This window comes from Thamnophis sirtalis, unplaced genomic scaffold, assembly GCF_051295495.1.
Source record: "Thamnophis sirtalis isolate CommonGarterSnake01/CBP01778 unplaced genomic scaffold, rThaSir2_p1.2 scaffold_8, whole genome shotgun sequence".
Lineage (NCBI taxonomy): Eukaryota > Metazoa > Chordata > Lepidosauria > Squamata > Natricidae > Thamnophis > Thamnophis sirtalis.
In genome coordinates, this window is record NW_028261388.1 from 49,163,506 (window position 1) to 49,187,585 (window position 24,080).

The 24,080-nt window shown below is 40.7% G+C and overlaps 1 protein-coding gene and 1 pseudogene across 2 annotated transcripts in view; one reads left to right on the top strand and one right to left on the bottom strand.

Moving 5' to 3' along the window:
- Positions 1–24,080, top strand: part of MAP3K7CL (MAP3K7 C-terminal like) — a 50,054-nt gene that overhangs the window by 2,521 nt on the left and 23,453 nt on the right. The window contains exons 2-3 of one of the 2 annotated variants that reach the window (XM_087721570.1): positions 167–365; positions 3,156–3,264. In XM_087721570.1, the coding sequence (XP_087577696.1) occupies positions 342–365; positions 3,156–3,264 (133 nt within the window). In that variant the 5' untranslated portion in view covers positions 167–341. The remainder of the gene's footprint in view (positions 1–166; positions 366–3,155; positions 3,265–24,080) is intronic. The other variant, XM_087721571.1, reaches the window with a different exon arrangement.
- Positions 7,868–22,704, bottom strand: LOC148044395 (RPA-related protein RADX-like; annotated as a pseudogene).

Consider the following 24,080-nt stretch of genomic DNA (forward strand, 5'->3'; position numbering starts at 1 on the left):
GTTGTTACAATTTTAAATTGTATCTCAAAAAGTCTCTCCCCCTCCCAAGAAATATTTTGGGGTTTACTTAAAGATCTGGTCTTTTCCATATCCTTCTCCTTTCCTGGAAAACAGTACATCTTGACATCAAGGTAAAAGTGTAATTTTTCAACCCCATTCTTTTTAGATCCAGGAAACCTCACCACTTTGGAAGTGCTTCTTGTCTTATGTGGTTGGAGTGTTCCTGGAGCTCCCTGATCTGGCAACTGTGATATTTGCTCTAGTCATTTGCCATTACAATTATAGCAAAGTGCCCCATGGGGATGTCTTAAAAGAGATTGGGAAATTACAGCAGATTCAAAATGCAGCAGCAAGACTCTTCTCAGGTACGTCTTGGTGAGAGCATATTTTATCTACTCTGCCTAAGCTGCATTGACTCCCAACTGATTTCCAGATCAAATTCAGTGTGCTTTGTATAAATCCTTAAACAGCTGGGAGTCTGCCTAGCCTATAGAACAGGTTCCTCCATAATGGTGGACTGGGAGCTATGGTCTTCAGACAAAGGTGCTGCTTCAGAAGGCTCTAAGATTTGGAGACAATCATTACAAGATCAGTCTTCCTTTAGGCTTACTTTGGAAGCACTGGAGAATATAGTTTTGTAAAATAAATAAGTAGATGTTAGAGACCAGACTGGATTTCAAAGCATCAGAGAGGGTGTAAAGGCTGCAATATAAATTCATTCTGTGGCATCCATTTGTCTGACTGGACTGAATTTTGTTTAGGAATTAAAACTGGAAGAGTGTACTGCCATCATTTTACAAGATGATTACCACTTTCAAAATAAAATTACAATAGGATGAATGGGTAAATGATATAGTTGCATTTTCCTACCTCTATTGTGTCCAGCTGTATTTTGTTTTGTGCTTTGCAGCAGACAATCTGTTAAATTGAGAGAGGGCAGGCAAAAAATGCTATATAACTTTCTCTTCATCAACTGTGACCAAGTTAAATAACTTTCTTTTAAAAACAGTTCGGGAAAACAGATTGTGGAGAAGGAATATTTGGGTATCTGCCCATCCGTTTGAAGGACATGCCTGTGGAGGGAGAACAAGGAGATACTTAGATTGGACTTTTTTTTAGAACTATCAAGAACTATGGTTATCTATAAGGATCAACATATGATTTATCATATGACACTGTAGCCATGAATGAGTATCAGTTGAATGTGCAGGAAAGGCTTTAGGCTATTTCCAGATAGTCAGTTTCTTGTGATGCCAGTCAAAAAGTCATTTACCAGGTGTGTTCTCTCTCTCCCCCACCAGAATTTCCATTGTAACTTGTTCTGGTTGTAAATCTGATCAAATTTTATGACAATTTTTACAAAGATCATTAAACAAATCACATGGTCATTACACAATTCTCCAATGGTTTTGTTTTTTTTTTTTTGCTGGAAATCAGTAAAAAAAATCATATTGTGATCACATGAGCACAGGCTGCTGCAACTTGCAATAAATGCAATAAATGCAAGTTAATTGCCAAGTGCTGCAGCTGCAATCTCAAGAACGGGATGGTGTGACAGTCATAAATGAAAATACAGATGGTAAATCCTTTCTTTCAAGGCCATTGTAACACTGAACCATTGTTAAACTGAGGACTATAAGCTTCCCTAAAATGCCATGACTCTGTCCAGCAGCAGTTAAAATTAAAAGTGTGGCTCTAGTTAGGAGTTAGGAGGGACGAGTTATTTTTTTACTATAAGTCACTGTTGGCATATGAATTATAATTAACCCTACTGACAATGTCTAAAAAGTGGTGTTAGTATATATGGTAACCTTAAATCAAAAGGATTTGGTAGCTTTTTTAAAGATTAATTTGTATTTAAAAGGATGTGTTTTTGTGAGCTATAGTTAATTTCGTGAGAGTGATTCTGTGGTTTCTTACATCTTGTATTAAAGTAACTATGATGAACCTCAATGAAAGTGCATAATTTACATAGGAATTAAAGGCTCTGATCACAGCTTATCCACAGATCAGCCTAACCTAGTAACCTAATTTTTGGAATGGTGTTCCAGAAAAGCTATGCTAGCTGTCTGCATAGTATATAGTAGGTTTGAAATGTCGTAAGCATTTTGTTTAGCAAGCTCCTATCATTCAGAACTAATATGAGTTAGTTGTTCTCATGCAATCTGTTAGCCTGTTTATCTATTATAGTTGCATCTATTTAAATGCATGCCCATAATACTAGTCCCTTTTGGGAACATTATGCAAACTACAGAAATGTATTAAGAAAAAGAAAGTCACTCCCTCAAAAGACATAAGGTAAGAAAAAGCTACATCAAAACCATCCACGTAGCCCATCTCCATTCTGCCCTTGATTCTACCACATTCTATGATGAAAGTCAGTTTAACAGCTGCTAGGTTGCATTCATTGACTCAGATTACACTTTGTGCTAAATTATAGTGGTTTGTTTTAATCCTTGCTTCCATAGTAGAGTTAAAAATTAAAACAACTCAACTGCATCAGCACAATGATTCATACAGATAGTCTTTTTTGAAGTAAATACATATTCATCAACAGAACACCCAAAATTTAAAAAGCATAATACACAGAATTTGTTGAGATCTGCACTTCAATTTAATTCAAACGCTAGCATTAGAATTATATCTGCTGGTGTCACTTGATACAGCAGTCTAATTAACAGTTGCTGGAGACAACTGCTTTATTCTGTCTAATGATGAGCTAATCTAGAAAAAAAGTCTGATCCATCTGCCTTTAATTTTGTAAAAAAAATAAAAAATGCCAGAGGTCATTGAGGAAGGGACTGACTTGTATAAGTCAATCAAATTTGCTCATGATTATCACACACAGCACAAGTCTACAATTTGTTTTGCATTTCTGTAGTGTGTCAAATATTTAAATAGACTCTCTTATCAAAGTAAACTTTTTCTGCATTTTAAACTCTTTCTATTTTGCATTTGAATATACAAGGTATTGTGGGCCATAATTTCATTAGGGGAAAGGGAAATCATATGCTGAGAGAGCATCAGAAGTTGTTGAAAAATCTGGATAGAAATCTCTAGTTGAACATAATTTAAAACATGTTATAGGAACATATCTGATATGTACCATCAATGAATTTGCATGACCTATAAAAATTTGCTATTTTATTCTTTAGGTGAAACATACAACTAGACACATAGGTTCTAGTGCCCACATGATCACCACAGCAAGGGTACCTGCTGATAAACGGATACGAATTGCCTTCAGTCTAAATGATTCACCAGGTAATAATCTACAAAAGTATTCTTTTGCTTGCCTTTTTTTTCTTCCAATTATATTGTCTTTACTTTCAAAGAGTATTTGATTTTTCTTAGGTGGCTGAAATTATATTTAAGATATTTTCTGTAACATTATTTTAAACATTATATTCAACTCTAAAATTTCTGAAATGTTTAAATGTATACTTTTAACCACTATTTTTTTAAAGATGGGATCAATCTCAGTACTTAAAATATATCATTTTCATCCAATTTCAAAAATCCATCTATTGAAAGGTCCAATACCTGCCTTTTGTGCAACTTTGATTGCACAATCCTGTAAGGAAGGCCAAGCTGATAAACACCTCAGGCCCAGAACCATCTAGAGAGTCCCATGTTTGAAAATGGAATTTGCAAGTAGCCTAAATCCAACTTTCAGGCAACACCTTTCTGGGCATTTAATATATCCAGATATGATTTTAAAAAGACTGTTAAGAATAAGTAAACCATGTGAACTGTACCAAAGAAAAAGCTTGTAAAAAGTATTTTAGGAAAAAGTTATAAATAAAAAAGCAAAGCATTCAGAATCTTATGTATGTTTAGAAGTAAGCTGGGAGTACCTAACTTGAACTGCTACTATTTGAACTACCCCTATGGAGCTGTAAAAAATAGCCACAGAACTCTTAACTCTATGTTGCCCCCTGGTCATTTAGTTTAGGCAGTCCAGGTGCCCTAAATAGTTGGTAAGATTTGACTCTCTAGTAAAAGTTTAAGATTGTAGTATTAATGTAAATGGTTGGCAATAAATTTAGTATTGTTTTCTGCCATCAGCCTTCCTATCTTCAACCATTCCATGAAGTAGAAACTTGGCACTGCGAAATTTGCCTGTTATAGAAAAGTAGTCACATGTTGGACTTCCTTTCTGACTAAAAGAGCAACTTGTGCCATGGAATTAACACCCATTCATCTATTTTCATTGCCCTTGGATTCAGTTGGCACCATGATTAAATTCCACAGGGATAATATCTGTTCGAACTTGTTGAACTGTGGTTCCTTTCTAACTGAACATTATATATATTTTATCATTTTCAGAAAGACAATTATTAACATATCACTACACTTTAAATGCATCAGTTATGATTCCTGCTCAGATATAATTACTATTTAGTTCATAAAACTTTTTGTATTAGTTCCTCTGCTATATATGTAATGAATCTTAAATCATAACAATATTCCATGCCTAATGAAGCAGGCACTAGATTTATGTAATTATCTTCTGTCAAGGAAAAAAAAACTTCTTAGGCATGCATGTGCTCATTTAAACATCAATGTAGGTGTTGAAGAAAAGGCCTTTTGATATGAAAATGAATATGGTTAGAGTTAGGGTTAAATACACTGAGCTTGTCAGCTGAAAAGCTGACAGCCCAGGTTCCTGAGTGATGGGGGTAGGATTCAGACAGTTTGGACCAGTTCGGGCAAACTGGTAGTTATGGCCAGCAGCTGGGCTAAACCACTCACTCCAGTGCTATCCCGTTTTATACAATTGCTGTGTTTTTGACGCAGAATGCATGGGTGCAAGTTCTGTGAGTGACCAAAGCAAGCGCTCATGCTTGTGCTCACATTTTCAATTGTGAGCAAACTGGTTGTTAAAATATGTGAAGCCCACCTCTGGGTGGGTTCCCATTTCTTGCCCCATCTCTTTCCCATGTAGCAGTTTGATAGTATGCAAATGCAAGTTGATAAATAGATACCACTTTGGTAAGAAGCAACAGCATTCCATGAAGCTTGGCATATAATCATGCTGGTCACATGATCATGGAAATATCTTTGGAGAACACTGGCTCACTCAGCTAAGAAATGGAGATAAGCACCATCCTCTAGATTCAGACATGACTGGACAGGAGAAACCTTTATCTTTTGAATAGGACTTCAAATATTCATTCATCATTCAGCAAAGATAACTTATTTTTCTTATATTTCTCATACATAAAAGTGTCTATATATTCATGCAAATATGTATGGATTTATCATATTCCTGCTCTTATCAATCGGTTGAGCCAGGACCAGCTCCCCAATAGAAAAAAAAGCTATATTAGGCAGCAGTTGCTGACAGATGCAGGAAGATACTGGGGAGAATATTTCTGGGCCAAGAAGCTTGCTTTTCATGCTTCTTGATCTAGGGTGACAATTACCTGTGCTGAAAACAAATTCAAATGCCATATAGATTGTCCTCAATTTGCAATCGCAATTGGGACCGGAATTTCCATCACTAAATGATAAGATCATTAAATGAGTCATGCTCAATTTTACTACTTTTTTGTTGCTGTCATTAAGTGAAACTGGTTTTCCCCATTGACTTTGCTTATTGGAAGGCAGCTGGGAAGGTTGCAGCTGTCATAATAAATACAAGCCAATTGCCAAGCACTCAAATTTTGGTCATATGACCATGGGATTTCTGTGATGATTGTAAGTAAAAGAACTATAAGTCACTTTTTTTCAGCCCCACTGTAACTTTGAATGGATAGTTGTAAGTCAAGGACTAAATGTAAGAACATCAAGGTCAAATTTGGGACAGAAATCGAACTTTGTGTAAGCAAGCCATACTCAAACATAAAACAGGAGCTCTATCAGTACTTATTCCAAATACTACTGTTTCTTTTCTTTTTAACAACCCAGTTTTAGGGTTGTCTAGAAAACCGAGAGCTTTACAAGTACAAGTTAGGTTGCAGCAGGGGTGGGTTCCAGCTTCTGTTACTGCTGGTTTGCTCAGGGACGCGCTTTGTGCACGTGCGCACTTGATGCATGCTAGGTGCGCATGCACAGTAGTAAAAAATTGCTTCTGCGCATATGCAGAAGCAAAAAACAAGATGGCAGTGCCTATGGCATTGCAATAGAACCGGTTCAGGGACGTGGCCAGCCGAATTACTACCTACTCAGCAGAACCGATCCGAACTGGTAGGAACCCACCTCTAGGTTGCAGATATAAAATTAGAGACTTGCCCAACTATACTCCTGGCTTTGCTCATTATTTCCCTTGTGCAAGCAAAGTCAAAATTGTCATTACTTGCTGTAGGCTTTCCTTGGGTAATCTGGCTATCAACTTGTGTAGGTAAAGCAGGGATAAATTTTAGCAGAGGCTCTGCTCACATGTGCAATTTGCCCAGAACCCAACAACCTTCTCAAATTATTATTTTGTAGGGATTTGTGGTCCACTGTTTGAAAATCCCTAGCTTAGCATGTGAGGTGAAGTAAGCATTATATCTGGGTGTCATAATGCAATTTCCTAGGTGTCAGTTTTCCACATTAGTGATTAATTCTATAATACTTAGGTTGGAAAAACTAAACAGCAAAACTGTTTTTTTTTAAAAAAAACCAGCTAATTGGCCTTATAGCTTTTGAAAGTGGCAAAACAAGGCCCATTATAAGAAATATACGATAGTATACAATATACCATCAGTACACTAAAATTGTTTTTCATACTATTGAGGTATATGTTTATGAAGTTTACAAGTAAGCAGTATATATCTGTTTAAAAGAAAGGGTTGCTACACAAATGTTTGTATGAAATGGGTAAAGAAGTATAAACTGATAGGATGGAGGACTGGTTTGAGATTTGAATGGAAGGCCTTTGTATTTATAAAAGATATAAATTACAGAAGCTTTTTCTGAGTAGCACATCTTGTGGCATGTTCCTCATATTGCCAAAACAACCTTTAGTCCTATGTAGTTTTGATCCTGTGTCTTTGTTGAAGCATTTGACAATTACCAGTCAAATATTATTACAGCAGCTGTCCCATTAAGGAGATTGAGTCATGCTTCTTAATTCCTTTTGGCTTTTCTATGATTCATCTTTCTTCTTTTAGAACAATAGTCTTTCTTTTGAAAAAGAAATTGTAGGAGGCCACTGGCATGTAAAGCAAAATATGTGCATTCAAGTATGAAAGTTAATTGTTAAGCCTAAACATTTTTGAATACTTTTGTTGAGATACAGACAGATATAACATTAATTTTGCATAAGCCATTTTTGCTGTGGCTGTTTTTAGTACTTGATACAGGGACACTGAAAATAAAATTGAGTGTTTCCTCAACTACCATCATTTAAGTGCAAATGTTTTACATCTGCTTTATTAGCCACAAGTTTTCATCTGTGGCTGATAGGAATCAGTGGGTTTAATTTTCATAAGATTATAACAGAGAGGAAAAAAGTAAACTTTTGTCTTCATTCACCATTAAATGCTCTATTTAAATGTTTGATATTATACATATAACCATATAACATGTATACATATAACCATTGTGCCGCAGTAACGCAATGGTTAGAGTGCAGTACTGCAGGCTGCTACCTGCCAGCTGCCTGCAATTTGACAGTTCAAATCTCTCCAGGCTCAAGGTTGACTCAGCCTTCCATCCTTCTGAGGTCAGTAAAATGAGGACCCAAAGTCTAAGTGCTATTCCTATTGTATATTAATTTATGTGTTTGATTTATATTCTGCCCTTCTTGAAATATAATACACAGCTCTCTTTTCAACTAACATAAAATCAGCAAGTGGGAGGAATGGGGAATTTGAACCTGAAGCTTTTTGTCCTCGAGCTATACCTTAGCCAATGGCATTATAACTATTATTTCCATTTAAGTAGAATTAGCATATTGGAACTGCAAAAAAAAAAAGGGAGAACCATTAGTTAAAATGCAGACAGTGTTTCATATATTTTTTTGTGCTGTTTAGTTGTTGCTATATTTTAGTCAATGGGCAAGCAGGCAGGAGGTCACAAATGGTGACCATGTGACATACTTGCTTAATGTTCAACAGTGATTCATTCAGCCAGAAGTCCCAAAATTTCTACCACTAAGCTGCATGGTCATGTGATATTGTGCTTTTTTGACCACATAATTTAATGACAGAAATCCCAGGTCCTATTGCTGTCATTAATCAAGGACTACACCTATAGCCAAAATCAACAGAGAGTATTTAGTCCAAACATCCATAAGTGTCCCTAGCTTAACAAAATAGGAATGTGCTAAAATAATCCAATTTTTTTCAGTTACTTCATTTATTCTACATTATATAGACTTGAGGATTCCATATATGCTTTACTTTCTACAAAAACCTATTATTATTTTATTATTATTATTATTAAACACATTTATATGCCGCCCAATCCTGAAGGACTCCGGGCGGCTTACAAAAATAAAGAGAAAAAACACATAACGAAACACATAACGAAAGAAACAGTTTAAAAACAGCAACACCTCGTACATTCATTCTGATCGGGGCTGGAACTCAACAGTGAGGTCAACAGCCCCAGGCCTGCCGGAACAGCCAAGTTTTTACAGCTTTCCTGAAGGCCATGAGAGTGGGTATGGTCCGGATCTCCGGGGGTAGCTGGTTCCAGAGAGTTGGAGCAGCCACAGAGAAGGCTCTCCTCCGAGGGCCCACCAGCCGACACTGTCTGGCTGATGGCATCTGAAGGAGGCCCAATCTGTGGGATCTTACTGGCTGCTGGGAGGTATGTGGCAGCAGGCAGTCTCGAAGATACTCTGGCCCTAAGCCATGTAGGGCTTTAAAGGTGATAACCAACACCTTGAATTCTGTCCGGAGACCAATTGGTAGCCAGTGCAGCTCGCGGAGGACAGATGTAACGTGGGTGTACCTCAATGCATCTAATATCGTTCGCGCGGCCGCATTCTGAACTAACTGCAGTCTCTGAATGCTTTTCAAGGGTAGCCCCATGTAGAGCACGTTGCAATAATCCAGCCTCGAGGTGACGGCATGAGTGACCGTTTGAAGTGCCTCCCGATCCAAATAGGGCCGCAATTGGTGCACCAGACAAACTTGGGCAAAGGCCCCCCTGGTCACAGCTGATAGATGATATTCCAGTTTCAGCTGAGAATCCAGGACAACTCCCAAATTGCAAGCCCTCTCTGAGGGCCATAAATTTTCACCCCCCAGGGTTAAGGATGGACTGTCCAAGCCTAGTACTTATCAAGTAGAGTTTTATGAAAATAACTGTTAATTAAAAGTCAGCACAGGTTTGTTAAAAAGAGATAATTCCAAACCAATCTTATTTCATTCTTCAACACAGTGACTAGCCTAGACCAGCAAAATACTAACTTTGGACATAATATACTTCAGCAAGGCATTCAATGAAGTAGACCACAACCTACTTCTTGGTAAGCTAGAAAAAAGTGGGATAGAGAGCCTCACCATCAGATTTGTAGCTGGCTGACAAACCATACTCAATGAGTAGTCCTTCATGGTACTACATCTACTTGGAGGGAAGTAAACAATAGGGTGGCACAAAGTTCTAGTATTTATTCTTTGGCCCAGTATTCTTCAATATCTTCCTAAAAAACCTAGATGGAATAGAAAGGAAACTTACCAAATTTGCAGATGATACTAAGCTGGCAGGAATAGCTAACATCATAGACGATAGGCTCAAGATCCATATGGATCTTGACAGACTTCAACACTGGGCCCTTTCTAACAAAATGAAATTCAATATAGAAAAAAATAAAGTCTTATGCTTAGGCAAGAAAAACCAAAAGTACCTATATAGGCTGGGTGAAACCAGGTTTAATAGCAGTAATTGTGAGGGGGATCTTGGAAAACCAATTAAATATGAGTCATTCAGGAGGGCAACCTCTACAGCTATTTCATGATTTATGCCAAGAATAGTCACTTGATAATAATATAGGGGATGGTTAATGTTAAAGTGACTCATTTCTCCACTCGCCAGGCATTTTTCTGGCTGGAATTTGGCTGCTTGAAGATTGTATTGTTTCAACAGAACTTCTTTGTGAGCATAATTAAATTTACAAGGGAAGCTTTCTGGGAAAATCTTGCTGAAATTCAAGTGCTGTGCTAATTTCTCTTTTACGGCGGTCCAGCGAACACTTGCCCAGGAACTGTGGCACATCCTTTGTGGATGAACTTTTCCAGATCCATCAGCTATTTCTTTGTCACCTGTTTGGTGCATCTGTGCTGTTTCCACCACTTCTGCATTGTCTTTATTGGCATCAAAATTATCTTGCCAAAAATTGGACAATCTTCTTCTTTTGCTTGTTGACCTTGTCAAATATGAATGCTGAGAAGACACAGGAGGGTGATCTATGTCTCTGCAGCTGAAATCTGTCTCTTTGCACAACTCCTGGTCACTATAGTTTGTTGCTCCAGAGATGGTGACCTCGGTTTAGAAGTTGATTCTCTCGCTTGCTGGTGTTCTGACAAAGAGGTTGGTGGCCTTTTCTCGATCTGCATTGCCAATTCTCCCAATGCATCCTGGGAGATACTGCTGCAGCTGACACATCTTATAGCACCAATTATCCCTTGAAAAGCAATGTGCTTCTGTTCCCAGTAGTGCAAACTGTCAATCTCCTTCTCAATTTTACTGATGGATATCAAAACTAATTCTTCATTCATATTTTTGCAATATTCTGCAAATGTACGTGGAAGTGGCGGGAAACGATAGTATCCCCCAATGACGACTTTGTCCACATAAAAAGCTTCCTCTTGCATTCTCACCCACTGGATAAAGTTTTGCACTTTCGGATCTTTTATATATGGCTGGCCCTTATGCCATCCTGAAATGAACATTTGAGTTTTCATAGATGTTGTTAAATAGGATGTACTGGAGCCATTCTCAGAAATATTTTGTTCCACTCTCATCTGGGTACATACCAAGTAGGTCATTGGTTAACCTTCATCCATTCATCACGAGGACTGGGTCTGATAACGTTGTTTAACCACGCCCCTGCTAGGTAGGCCCAGCTTTAGACGAAGAAACTCCAGACCCAATGTGTCATCTGTCTCAGTTGGAATATTCATTTTCTCAGGAAATCAAGGTGGCCTTCCTGCTGAATTCTAATATATTGGTCAGACACACAATTCAAGCCCCTGGAACAACTCACGCCACCTAAAGACAACTTTTTATTTTTATTTTTATTTATTTATTTTTATTTATATATATATAAAATATGATTTCAGGGAGGGGCTGGATGCTGCCTCCATCTTAGGAGAAGAGGCATCTCAGGTAAGGACCAATGCCCTTTCTCCCTAGTGGTGGAGGCAGCATCCAGACTGGGACGTACCAAAGCTGCAGTTGTCCCAGGAAGGGTCTAAGATTATTCCTTTGAAGCGTCAGCCCTAACTACTGACTGTAGTACCCTGCAACCAAAAGCCGTATCTGCTGCTGCAAATGAGTTCATCTTGTAGTTCTTAATAAAAGCCAATGGAGAGGCCCAAGTAGCCGCCCTGCATATTTCCTGTAAGGAGGCCTGAGCCACCCAGGCCGCTGAAGTGGATGCACTTCTTGTTGAATGTGTTGTAATCCTACCCGGCACCTGGGCAGATTTGGATTGATATGCCATTGAAATACAGGCCTTCAACCACCTTCCTATGGTAGGTGATGTAACTCTGTTACCTAAGGATGCCGACTGAAAGGATACAAAGAGAGTATCAGATTTTCTAATGCCCGAAGTGCGATCCAAATAAATTTTAAGAGCCCTCCGTACGTCCAAAGTGTGCCACATGTGTTCCAATGGGTGAACAGGATGGGGGGGGGAAATTTGGTTGGATAACCTCCTGCGTTCGGTGGAAACAGGAACACACTTTGGGGATGAAGGAAGGGTCCAAATGTAAGACCACCCGATCTTGATGGAAAATGCATAAGTCCTTCCTGGTTGAAAGTGCCTGCAACTCTGAAATCCTTCGAGCAGAAGTAATGGCCACCAGAAATGAGACTTTTAGTGTCAATAATCTGAGAGAAACCTCCCTCAAAGGTTCAAATGGAGCCCTAGTTAAAGCATTAAGTACCTTAGTCAAATCCCAGGATGGGTACCTGTGGACTGCAGGAGGTTTAAGATTGGAGACCCCTTTAAGAAAGCGATGCACCGTAGGCAGCTGAGAGAGGGAAGGGGAACTCCCGCATGTCAAAAACAATGATATAGCTGCCACCTGCCTCCGGATGGTATTGGGTGCTAACCCTTTGTCCAAACCATCCTGCAGAAACTCAAGAAGCTGAGGTATTGTGACTTTGGTAGGATCCACTGTCTTACCGGAACACCAGGAACAGAAAGACTTCCAGGTGGCATCGTAAATTCTGTCGGTGGAAGGCCGTCTAGCAGCCTGAATCGTCTTGATGACCCTGGAGGAGAAATTGTCCCCCCCAGGACACTCCGCTCAAACGCCAGGTAGTTAACTGGAACCACTGAGGGTCCGGGTGCTCCAGTGACCCCTGATGGAGGGAGATCCTGTCCCAAGGGATCCTCCAGGGTCTGTCCACCGAAAGTGTTCACAGGTCGGTGAATCAAGTCCTGCGTGGCCAGTGGGGGGTGACTAACACGACCTCGGCCTTCTCCACAAGTATCTTCTGAATTACTCTGGGAAGAAGAGGCAATGGTGGAAAGACGTATAGGAGGCCTGGTGGCCATCTGCATCACAATGCATCCACCCCCTCCGTTCGATGTGCAGGGAACCGAGTGAAGGACCGCGGGAGCTGGCTGTTGTTGGGGGGTCATGAATAGATCTATCACTGGCATGCCAAATCTGTCCACAATGTCCTGGAAGATAAAGGGGTGCAGTTGCCACTCGGCATTGTCCAGAACCTCGCGGCTGAGCCAATCTGCCTGCACATTTGCCACTCCTGAGATATGCTCCTCTGTGAGAGAAAGCAAGTTCCTCTCGGACCAAAGCCCCAACTTCATGGCTTCGTCCATGAGGACCGTGATTTGGTACCCCCCTGTCAGTTTATGTGTGCCTTTGCAGACACATTGTCTGTTAACACAAGCACATGTCTGCCCGCCACCAGTGGAAGGAAATGACGTAGGGCCAGATGAACCACCCTCAACTCCAGCCAGTTTATATTGTGGGAGCTGTCTACCTGGTCCCACTGACCCTGTGCTACCTGCGCCTGAAGGGTGGCCCCCCAGTCGAAAAGGCTGGCATCTGTTGTGACTGTCAATAAGTCCTGGTCCTTGAAAAGTTGGCCTTTCATGATGGCCTGAGATGACCATCTGAGGGAATGGGTGACTTCTTCCGGTATGCGCACCTTGGCCAGGGAACAGTTTAAGAGTCTTCTCTGAAAAGGCAAGAGTAACCATTGTAGGTGTCTGAAATGCAAACACGCCCACAGAACAATCCCAATGGCCGACACCATGGGTGCCAGTAATTTAGATAGGGAAGCCAGTGAGCACCTGTGTGTCCCAGCTGCCTGAACTGCCAAGGTCCTGAGAGTGTCTTGTCTCTCATGAGACAAGTAAATCCTGCATTCAACCGTGTCAATCAACACTCCCAAATGCACCAACCTGGTGGTAGGATGGAAGTGACTTTTTGGGACGTTGATCGAAAATCCATGGTTCTGGAGGATCTGAATGGTAGAAGCCACATCCCTACGTGCCTGTCTAGGTGATGAAGATTGAATAAGGATATCATCAAGGCAAGCCTGAATTCTAATAGGCACTTCCCGTAGTGCTGCGACCAATGACACTAACACTTTTGTAAATACCCGGGGTGCTGATGACAGTTCAAAGGGGAGGGCAGTTTATTGGAAATGCTGCCCTAGATATGAAAAACGTAGAAACTGCCTGTGGCATGACAAAATAGGAATGTGGAGGTACGCCTCCATTAAGTCAATTGAAGTTAAAAAATCACCCTCTCTGATGGAACCCAAAATGGTATGCAAAGAATACATCTTAAACCATTTGTAACAAATGAACCTGTTTAATTTCTTAAGATCTAGAATGGCTCTCCAGCTCCCCGAAGCCTTAGGAATTACAAAGAGGATTCAATAAAAACCCAACCCACATTCGTCCGCCGGTACCGGTTGTATTGCCTGAATGTCGATGAGATGTTGAATCGCCTCTTGTATGAGACATCTGCAAGCTGGATTAGAGGAGACCGTGTAGGAGATAAACTCAAGGGTTAGCCCTTCTCTAACAGTTGACCTGAACCAAATGTCTGAGGTAGTTGTGTTCCACACATCAGCAAACATGGCTAACCTACCCCCGATGGGATAACTGTTCCCCGTGGAACTATGTTCTGCAGTAATAACGTCCCTGAAAGGGACACCTGGAGGACTTTCCTCGCTGATATCGGTCAGGCTGGGCTCTCTGTCTGGCAGAGTATCCTCCCTGCTGCCTATATTCCTGGTTCCCATAGTCCCCCCAAAAGGAAGAACCATAGTCCTGGTTCCAAAAGAAGAAACCAAGGTCTTGCCCTCGAAAGGATGGATGCCTGGGATAAGGAGCCGGACGATTGAAGCCTTTTTTAGGTTCGGTAGGGAGGACCTTCCTCTTCTCCTTATTCACCACCAGGTAGGGATCCAACGCATCCCCAAAGAGGGAACTGCCTTTAAACATAGCAGAAGCCAACCTCCACTTATGGCACACATCAGCCTGCCACTACCGGAGCCACAGCAGTCTGCGTGATGCCACCGATGAAGCCATGGCTCTAGCTGCAAATCTGGCAGATAACAGGGTGGCATCCGAGGTGCATTGCACCGCTGCCACTAGCTTTGCAATGTCCTGGTGCGCACGTATATTTGCGATTGGGATACACTGCTGAAGGTCCTGAAGCCAAAGAAGGCAAGGTCGGGTGAAAAAGGAGGCCGTGATAGAAACCCTTACCGCCCAAGCAGTGGCCTGATGTCCTCTCTGCAGTGTGAGGTCTGCTTTCTTCTCTTCCGGCTTCAGGACATCCTCTGGGGCTCCTGGCATCTGAGCTGGAGTGTATAATGCAATTACAGGAGCGTCAATCGAAGGGATAGACATGAATTGAGCCAATTCATTAGCCACATTGAAGAATTTTTTATCTGAAGCCGAAGGGCTTGGCCCAGATGTGGGATTTGCCCATTGACGTTGAATTAAGTCCTAGGGGGGAGGAATGAGGCTCAAATATATCTGGCTGAGATGTGGAAAACAATTCTATTATAAAAGGCTGTTCTGAGGTCCCATCAACAACATGTACCCAATGATATGTCCAAAAGTCATCCATACAACCTTTTTTCTTCTTGCGCTTGACCCGTCCAACATACTGTACAAGTCCAATGATATCACATAACTGATTTTGTGCTAACTTATCCAATTCGGATCTTGTTACAAACTGATATTCAACTTCGGGCAACTTCCATTCTGGTTTAATTTTATGTTCTGGAATGATGTTAATTTTAGCTGGAGGGTCTCGAACATTCAAAGCTATTTTATTGAACTTTAGCATTACTTCATTCATACTTGGACAATTTGGCGTAAAGCTCAGCTGCTCGAAGTTTCTTCAGCACCGTACGAACCAGCTTCACGTGCTCCTCACGTGTTTCCGTGTAAATAAGGATATCATCTAAATATACGATAATGCCCTTATAAAGATGCTCATGTAAAACCTCATTAATTAGCTGCATGAAGACCACTGGTGCCCCCTGTAGGCCAAACGGCATCACACGAAACTGGAAACTGCCAAGGGGACAGTTGAAAGCAGTTTTCCATTCGTCCCCCTCCTTAATACAGACTCTATAATAAGCTTCCTTTAAGTCCAACTTAGTGAAAATGCGGCCCTTCCCCAATTGGGCCAGCATATCCTTCATCAGTGGCAACGGGTAGAGGTTCCGAGAAGATATCGCGCTCAGGTTTTTAAAATTAAGACATAATCTCAGGGAGCCATCTTTCTTCTCTCGGAATAGTACAGGAGCCGCTACCTTGGGTCTCGCCGGTTCAGTGAAATTCTCCAAATTCTTATCGATGAATTTCCTCATTTCCTCCATTTCCCTAGGGGACATTGAATATATTTGGGGCTTTGGAAGCTTCACCCCAGGTAAAATATCAATGGTGCAATCAGTGGGCCTGTCGGGGGGTAGCTTATCAAAAGATTTTTCACTAAAAACTCCTCTAAGATCCCAGTACTCTTTTGGTATTCTCTCCTCCCCTTCGATTTTCCCCTCGGCCCCCTGGCCACCAAAGTAGGGCTAGTATCGGTAGAATCTGGAGTCTCAACGTCCCCTTCTGGGGGTATGTTAGTGCGAATACGTAACCAACCCTTCCTCCAGTTAATGCGAGGGTTCCATTTACGAAGCCAGGGGAGGCCCAAAATAAGGGGCCGGTCCATGCCAGGTGCCACAATAAAAGTTATTAACTCCAGATGGGTTCCCATTTTCATCTCTAAAGGCTCAGTAGAAAAATGAGCAGGGCCACCTCCCGCAATTGAGCCATCAATTTGGCAAAAAACAATAGGGGTTTTCAAAGTCCTCAATTTTAAGCCTAGTCTCTCCACCATTTCAGGACTTATCATACAGCGAGAACAGCCGGAATCAAGGAGAGCTAAAAGTTTCTCAGTTGTGCCAGAAGATGGCACTCTCAGTTCAATTGGGATAAGCATGGGGCCCTTTCTGGAACGTACCCAGCGATGAGATTCCTCCTCATCCGATTCGTCAGACAAGATGGGGCTCATGCCTCCCTCCTCCTCCGGCTGGAAGTGCTGGGGAACGTTTTCAGCGGCGAATGCAGCCTCCCTCCTCTTGCCCGGAGCCTTCATTGCTTTTCCCTCTCTCCCGGGGGGGTGGGGCAGTCTGAGCCAATTTTACGCGGCAATTAATGGCACAATGGCCTTCCTTTCCACAGCGGAAACAAGCGAAAGGCTTGGCTTTGCCTGTGAATCCTCCTTTTCCCTCACTCCTGGGGCGGAGGGGGGGTTGGGGCTGCTGGGGGGAGATTTCTCCACATCTCCCTCTTTCATGCATTGAAGCCTGGCTAAATCCAACTCCACGTCTGCCACGTGTTCATACCAAGCAGTTACACGATGAGGAAGGCGCCTGTTTATGCACTGTTGGTAAATTTTTTCATTCAATCCCTCAGCAAACTGATCCAGCAATGCGTCTTCTGACCACCCCCTCATATAAGCTGAAAACTCTTGAAACTCCTGGACATAATCTGGCACAGATTTGTTTCCCTGCTTCAGAGCCATAAATTTCAGGCTCCCGCGTCTCTCGGTCAACGGGTCACCAAACCTCCTTCTCATGGCTGCCATAAAGTCATTAAAATTCCTCAGGAGAGGGGAATTACATTTGTGTAGGCCGACCATCCATTCGGCTGCCTTCTTCTCTAAGGACATCAACACCATCCTCACTTTCTTTTCGTCTGTCTCTAAATCAGATCCATAGATTTCCATATAATTCCAGACCTGAATTATAAAAAAGTCCAAGACATTTAGGGTCCCCATCATATTTTACGGTTAAGGGAGGGACTTTTGCCATTCGGCGGCGTCTGGGGGCCCTCCTGCTCTTTGAGCAACTCTAGCTGGAGCAGGGGAGGCTGGTTCTGGGTTTTCTTGCGCACAACCCCCCTCGGCTTCTTCACCCTCCCTTAAACTATGCATTGAGTACCTTTGCTGAAGTTCTTCAGTCGGCTCTCTTCCCACTGCTCTCTCACGGCTTCTGCGTTCAGTCCATGCTTCTTCGAAAAGTCTCATGCCGTGGGAAAGCTTGTAATCCTCTTCCCCAGAGTCACCCCAATCAGCTGATTTTTTCTTTGGTCTCCTTGTGACTCCAGCATCCAATTCCTCTTCCTCCTCTTTTTGTCCCATACCCCAAGTCCATCTGGGACGAACGACCGGTTCTTCCACTCTTAGTTTGGCCAGCCTTTCGGTTAAAGATGGTCCTGCCGTTGCCCCCTCCTCTTCCTCCTGGTCACTTACATGCAAAGACATTTCTTTTCTTCTTGTGAGGGCACCCCCATCGGTAGGTTGTAGCTCCGGGATGGGTGAAAAAATGAGACTCAGCTTATTGTCAGCATTACTTCATTCAGTAATCAGGAAAGAAAACCACTGGACTCCATTTGTTGAAATCAAGTGTATGTACTTTTACTAATTATAAATGAACAGTTGCAAAGCTAAGCTGAGTCTGGTTAATTAGGCACGAAAGATAAGATTATAATGTATAATTCATTCCCCTCCCCTTGGCATCCCTGTGCATAGTCCAATCATATTCCCCCCAAATGTCAGGTGTGAGATAACTTCGAAAGGCATCACCAGGATGGAATGCTGGACCGTTGGCCTTGGCAGGAAACTCCCTTCTTCCACATGCACAGTAAGGTGGTCTGTGCAGCGTCTAGAAACTTCCTCCAGCACAGCAATGATTCCACTCCCAAATACCATGCCAGTTTCAATGGCAGCCGGAGCAGCAGCAAAGCAGAGGCTGACACTAAATCTCTTCATGTGCAAATATTCAAAATTTGACTGCATGTTAGAAGATAAACTTTTTTTAACAGCGTATTTTTCAAGCAGCAGCACTGTGCCGATTTTCATACTGTGATACCATTCAGGGCATAAAGAGCCCCACAATACCATTAACACCATGCCAGATTGATCAGCCACATCAAAATAAGCTTGATATGGCACATCTAGCTTTGTTTGTGGTTTTCCAAAATACCATAAGCGAGACTTAGGGATGATTCTGACACGCAACGGTGGGAAGCTGACTTTGCCTTCCCAGGTCATCACCAGAATAGAGATGGATGGTGGTTTGAATTCCTTCAGGCTGACCTCCCTCAAGGGCACACTCGACACCCACGTCTCCCCAAAGGGATTGTCATTGTTCCTTCCAAAAAGGCCAATGCAATTCTAAGCTGCATTAACAGAGAGATACAATCAAGATCAAATGAGGTATTAATACCACTCTATAAAGCCTTAGTAAGACCACACCTAGAATACTGCATTCAGTTTTGGTCACCACATTATAAAAAAGATGTTGAGACTTTAGAAAGAGTGCAGAAGAAAAGGACCAGTGGAGACATGATAGCAGTTTTCCAATATTTGAGGGGCTGCACAGAGAGGAGGTGTTCAACCTATTTTCCAAAGCACCTGAAGGCCAGACAGGGCATAATGGATGGAAACTGCAAGAAGATTCAACCTGGAAATAAGGAGACATTTTCCGACAGTGAGAGCAATCAACGAATGGAACAGCTTGCCTTCAGAAATTGTGGGAGCTTCATCACTGGAAACTTTGAAGAAGAGACTAGACTGCCGTCTGTCACAAATGCTTGGGCGGAGGGGTTCGACTAGATGACCAACAAGGTCCCTTCCAACTCTGTTAATCTGTTATTTATTAAAAGTTAAAATGACAGAATTCTAAACCCAAGAATTTATCTGAGCACTAAAAAAATGTGATCATACATTTAACAAAGTACTCTTGACTACCCCAAACTTTTTTTAAAATTCAAAAATTCAGTTCAGGAAAGAAAATATTTTTGTATAGTTGCTCAATTTTGCATTTCTAGAAATCAGAAATTCTTGGTAGTGTAAGACTACACCCATAAATCATTTATTTTTATATCCATTCATGATTTAGACTGTATAATTGTAAATTTTGCTATGATGTTAGTCATCATAATTCATTACATTATTCCATATCAAAAGTTGCAGAGATTTAAATACCATTATACTCATCATTTTTTTTGTGTGGTAGGCACTTTTTGCTTAGGATGCTTAAGACTTCTGGCTGAATTTTTCCATACTATTATTAGGAAATACACGTTTGTTCTGAAGATCTATTTTTGGTCAAAGCAGACTTTAAACTTGCTAAGATTAATCAGACAACTTCTGTACACTTAGCTGTAAGGCACAGTTTCCATATGAGTAATATCTTTGCAGACCAAAGCAAACATGATGTTAATTCATAGGCAGTGGGAAAATATTCCTGGATCATGTATAGCTTTTGTGGTCTCTCCCTTACAGCCCACTCCTGATACCCTTTTTGTACTTGTCCAGCTGTTGCTACAAATGCTTCTATCCTGAAAAACAGATGATCGAGTGAAAAATATTTATCCTAAGGGGAAAAAAATGTGAGGAAAGCACTGCTTATATGGTCTTCTGTTATGGAAATACACCACAGCAGCCTGCTATTCAGTTGCAAGTATAGATGGACATGGGAGAGGGTGTCTTCCTCTTTCTGTTTTCCAGATAATGGAAATGTGTGCATACCAACCTTCAGACAATATGACTCTTGAAATCTAAATATTACCCATATCTCCTAACTCTTCAAGTCCCAATCGGAGCAGAATATTGCTATTATTGTTGTTGTTATCTATGAATCCAATAAATATCTTTATTAACAATAATAATATCATTATCATTTCCTCATCCAGATGGTTAGTTAATTTTATAGACATAACTAATACAATTTGGCATAAATTCTTACATACTGAAACATATCCTATTCTCAATATTAGCAGAAACCTGAACAAAGTTTGAAGCACCTTTACTTTTTGGCAGAAGCTTATAGGAGATGACCAGACTGAGCCCAAGGAAGGGGTTCAAATGTATCATAAGTCATGAATCCCTTCACGCCCACAAGAGATCTAAGTCCAACCCACCTTGAATGCCTCTCTTATCTTTCCTGCATTTCCCTTAATGGTCAGTTGGCAGATTCTTTTAGAGAACTTAAGCTTGCAATAAATTTTGATATTCATATGAACTGTCTGAATCTCCTGATTTCCCGGGCACGTGACAAAGTTGCTGTTTTTGAGATGAATTCTCAAATTCTGAGATGAATGATTATTTCTGATGTGGCTCCATAAGATAGTTCACTACGCTGCATTAGTGTGACATGTTTTTGTTCATTAAAACACTTCTTGAGGTATTATTAGGCAAGAGCCACATATGTAATAATCACCAAAACCTAAAATAAAGATGTAGACAAAACATATGGGTGCCAAATGGAAACTGGTTTTCTAACAGCAGTCATAGAAGGCAATTTAAGTCAGTCCATGTCAGTTAGGGAGTTTAATCTTTTTGAAAATCAGAACCACCACCTATATCTATAATTAAATATGGAAAAAGTAAATGTGATGGGAATCTTCCTGAGAAACAGCAGTTTTGAGCTATATTGTGCAGTCGTGAATTAATATATGTCGTCTGTCTGTCTGTCTGTCTATCTATCTATCTATCTATCTATCTATCTATCTATCCATCCATCCATCCATCCATCCATCCATCCATCCATCCATCCATCCATCCATCCATCCATCCATCCATCCATCTATCTATCTATCTATCTATCTATCTATCTATCTATTTTTCTGTCCAAAAAGGCTTGCTGATAACCATCTCCTCCCACCTGGACTGGAATGTCCCATCAGTCCCAGCAGGGGCGGCATGCTACGGGCGCCATTGGCCAGGGTATTCAGCTTGCAGAGTCCAGCAGAACAGCCTTCTCTGCTGTTGCTCCTACACTTTGGAACATCTTGCCAGGTCTTAAAACTCTTTAAGCTCTTGCAGAAGATCAGGAAAGTTGGAGCCAACCCTCCCAGAATGAGGTCAGCTCCAACCCTCCTGAACTTCCATAAGAGCTTAAAAACCTGGCTCTGACAGTTGGCTTGTGGCTCCAATTGGGAGCTTCACATTGGAGGTGGTTGATAGATTAATAACAAATCCCACTCCCCCCCCCGCCACTCATCCTACTCACTCCTCATTTTTTAGTTAGGGTTGAGCATTCTTAAAGTATAAATAAATAAATAAATAAATAAATAAATAAATAAATAAATAAATAAATAATAAAATGATGAGCATACATAGAGAATAAATATGGAGCCTTATTTTTAAGTCAAAATCTCTGCTATTATGTTTTGTCAATAGCAATAGTAATAGCACTTATATACCACTTTAGAGTGCTTTACAGCCCTCTCTAAGCGGTTTACAGAATCAGCATATTGCCCCCAACAATCTGGGTCCTTATTTTACTGACCTCGGAAGGATGGAAGGCTGAGTTAACCTTGAGCCTGGTGAGATTTGATCTGCCAACATGATGGCAGCTGGTGATCAGCAGAAGTAGCCTGTAGTACTGCATTCTAACCACTGTGCCACTGCGGCTCAGTGATGTAGTTAATCAAGTAAATGCTATTTTTTCAAATTACTGTCCTATCCACATATTTGGAATAAACTACATTCAACTCACCAAGATTTCCTTTGAGCAAACAAACTAATAGCTTCTACCTCTGTTCAGAAAGCCACTGGTAGTAAGAAAAAATATTTTTTGCCTTATATATGAGGAATTTTCTAATCATTGTTATTTATAAAAATAATTTAGTAAGCCAAAGGAATGATGAACAAAATACCTTGTTTTTGTTAGCCAAAGATTGGATACAATTCCACATTTTTTCCCTCTTCAATCATATCTGATTCTTGAAGACTGCCAAAGCAAGTTCCTGCAGTTTTCTTGGCAAGGTTTTTCAGAATTGATTTGATTAGATACAATTCCACATAACATGCAAAAAAACATGTCACTGGGGTATACATCAAACTAATCACTGGAAGAGTAAGCATAATGCTCATCATTGAATCCATCAAAGTTTTCCCCTTACCCAGACTGTTTCGGGCTGCCTGCCATATGGCAATTTGCCAGAGATCTGCTCATTCCATTCTCATTCCAGAAGAAAAAGAGGATGTTACTATTGTCCAGCTGCTCATTCTTGACATCCCAATAGTCTTTCATGGTCCTCCTGGAGCTCTTAGGACCCTTCAGACAAGGCTTTTTTGTATTGCGACATAATCCCAGAGTAGAAAATACATCTGCTGCATATCTTAGTATGAAGTGGGCACATATGTATTTTTAGCTCTTCATCTTCTTATAATAAATGTAAATAATGAAGCAAATATGAGGTCACCATTCCTCATTTAATGAATCTTTATAGTTTCTTCCTTTACAGGAAAAACAACTTTATCTGCAATGTGAGCAAAGGCAGTCCCAACACGAGGAAAACATATATTAATGGGAAAGTTACAGTCATCACCTTGGTCAGATATCATGTTCCAGTGGTTGGTTGTTTTTTTTTACATGGCTGCTGCTTCTCTTGATACTCTCTCTTAAGACATACTTTACAAAATATATAAATAGAATTTTTTGTTTTATCCAACAGGCTAATATTTGTTTACAAATAATTGTTTGCATTCAGTTTTGCAAGTTTTGAACACAATTGTGGGTTATTTAAACCATTCTCTTAGAACACATGAACACAGAAGCAGAGGGTGAGTCAATCAAGTTTCAACTAGAGCCAGCTAACAGCACCATCACCAGTTACTTGAGACAAAAAATGTAAACAAGTTAAACCCCAAGACGTATTCAGAATGGCTATGGCTACATTATTCTTTAAGAGTTAGTTATGTACTAAGCTGACCTAAGGTAATTGCAGAAGCACTATATCTCTGTTCCTTCGTCCACTCCCTATTTTCCAAGCCTTTGATCTTGTGTTACTGATACTTCTTGGTCTCTGATCATTGCTTCCATTTCCAACCATACTTAGGATTAGAGACTGCTACTTGGCTTCTGATCCTCTGGCAGCAATGTTTGGCATTATAGTCTATAGTCTATAGTGTTTAGCATTTGGGGAGTAAAGAAATGTTAAGAGTTGTATTGTAAAATACATTAGTACCAAGGGGGTTACAAAAATGGTTTCCTGTGACTGGAGACAGATTTGGTGAATCCTCAAATATGGAATGATTGTTACAAAGAAGCAGTAAAGGCAACCTCTTTCCACTAAGGTGTAACATCACAGGGGAACTTGGTTCATGTCACTCTTCTGCCCATCTTTAGTGGCTTGGCAATTGTGTAATTGGAACAGAAAGCTTGATTAATAAGCAATATCCATTACAAGAGAGAAGGGAGAAGTACCTAACCATTCTTCCAACACATATCACAGAGGAATCCAATATAAGATTCAGGATATAACTGGCTGTAAAAAAAATCCAAGAATGATACTTTCAGTGATCAATTATATTGGATAGACACATGTACATATCTTTATTTTAAAAAATACATATATTTTGTATAGATATGGAGACAGTCTATAAAATGTGATAAAATGTCAATCA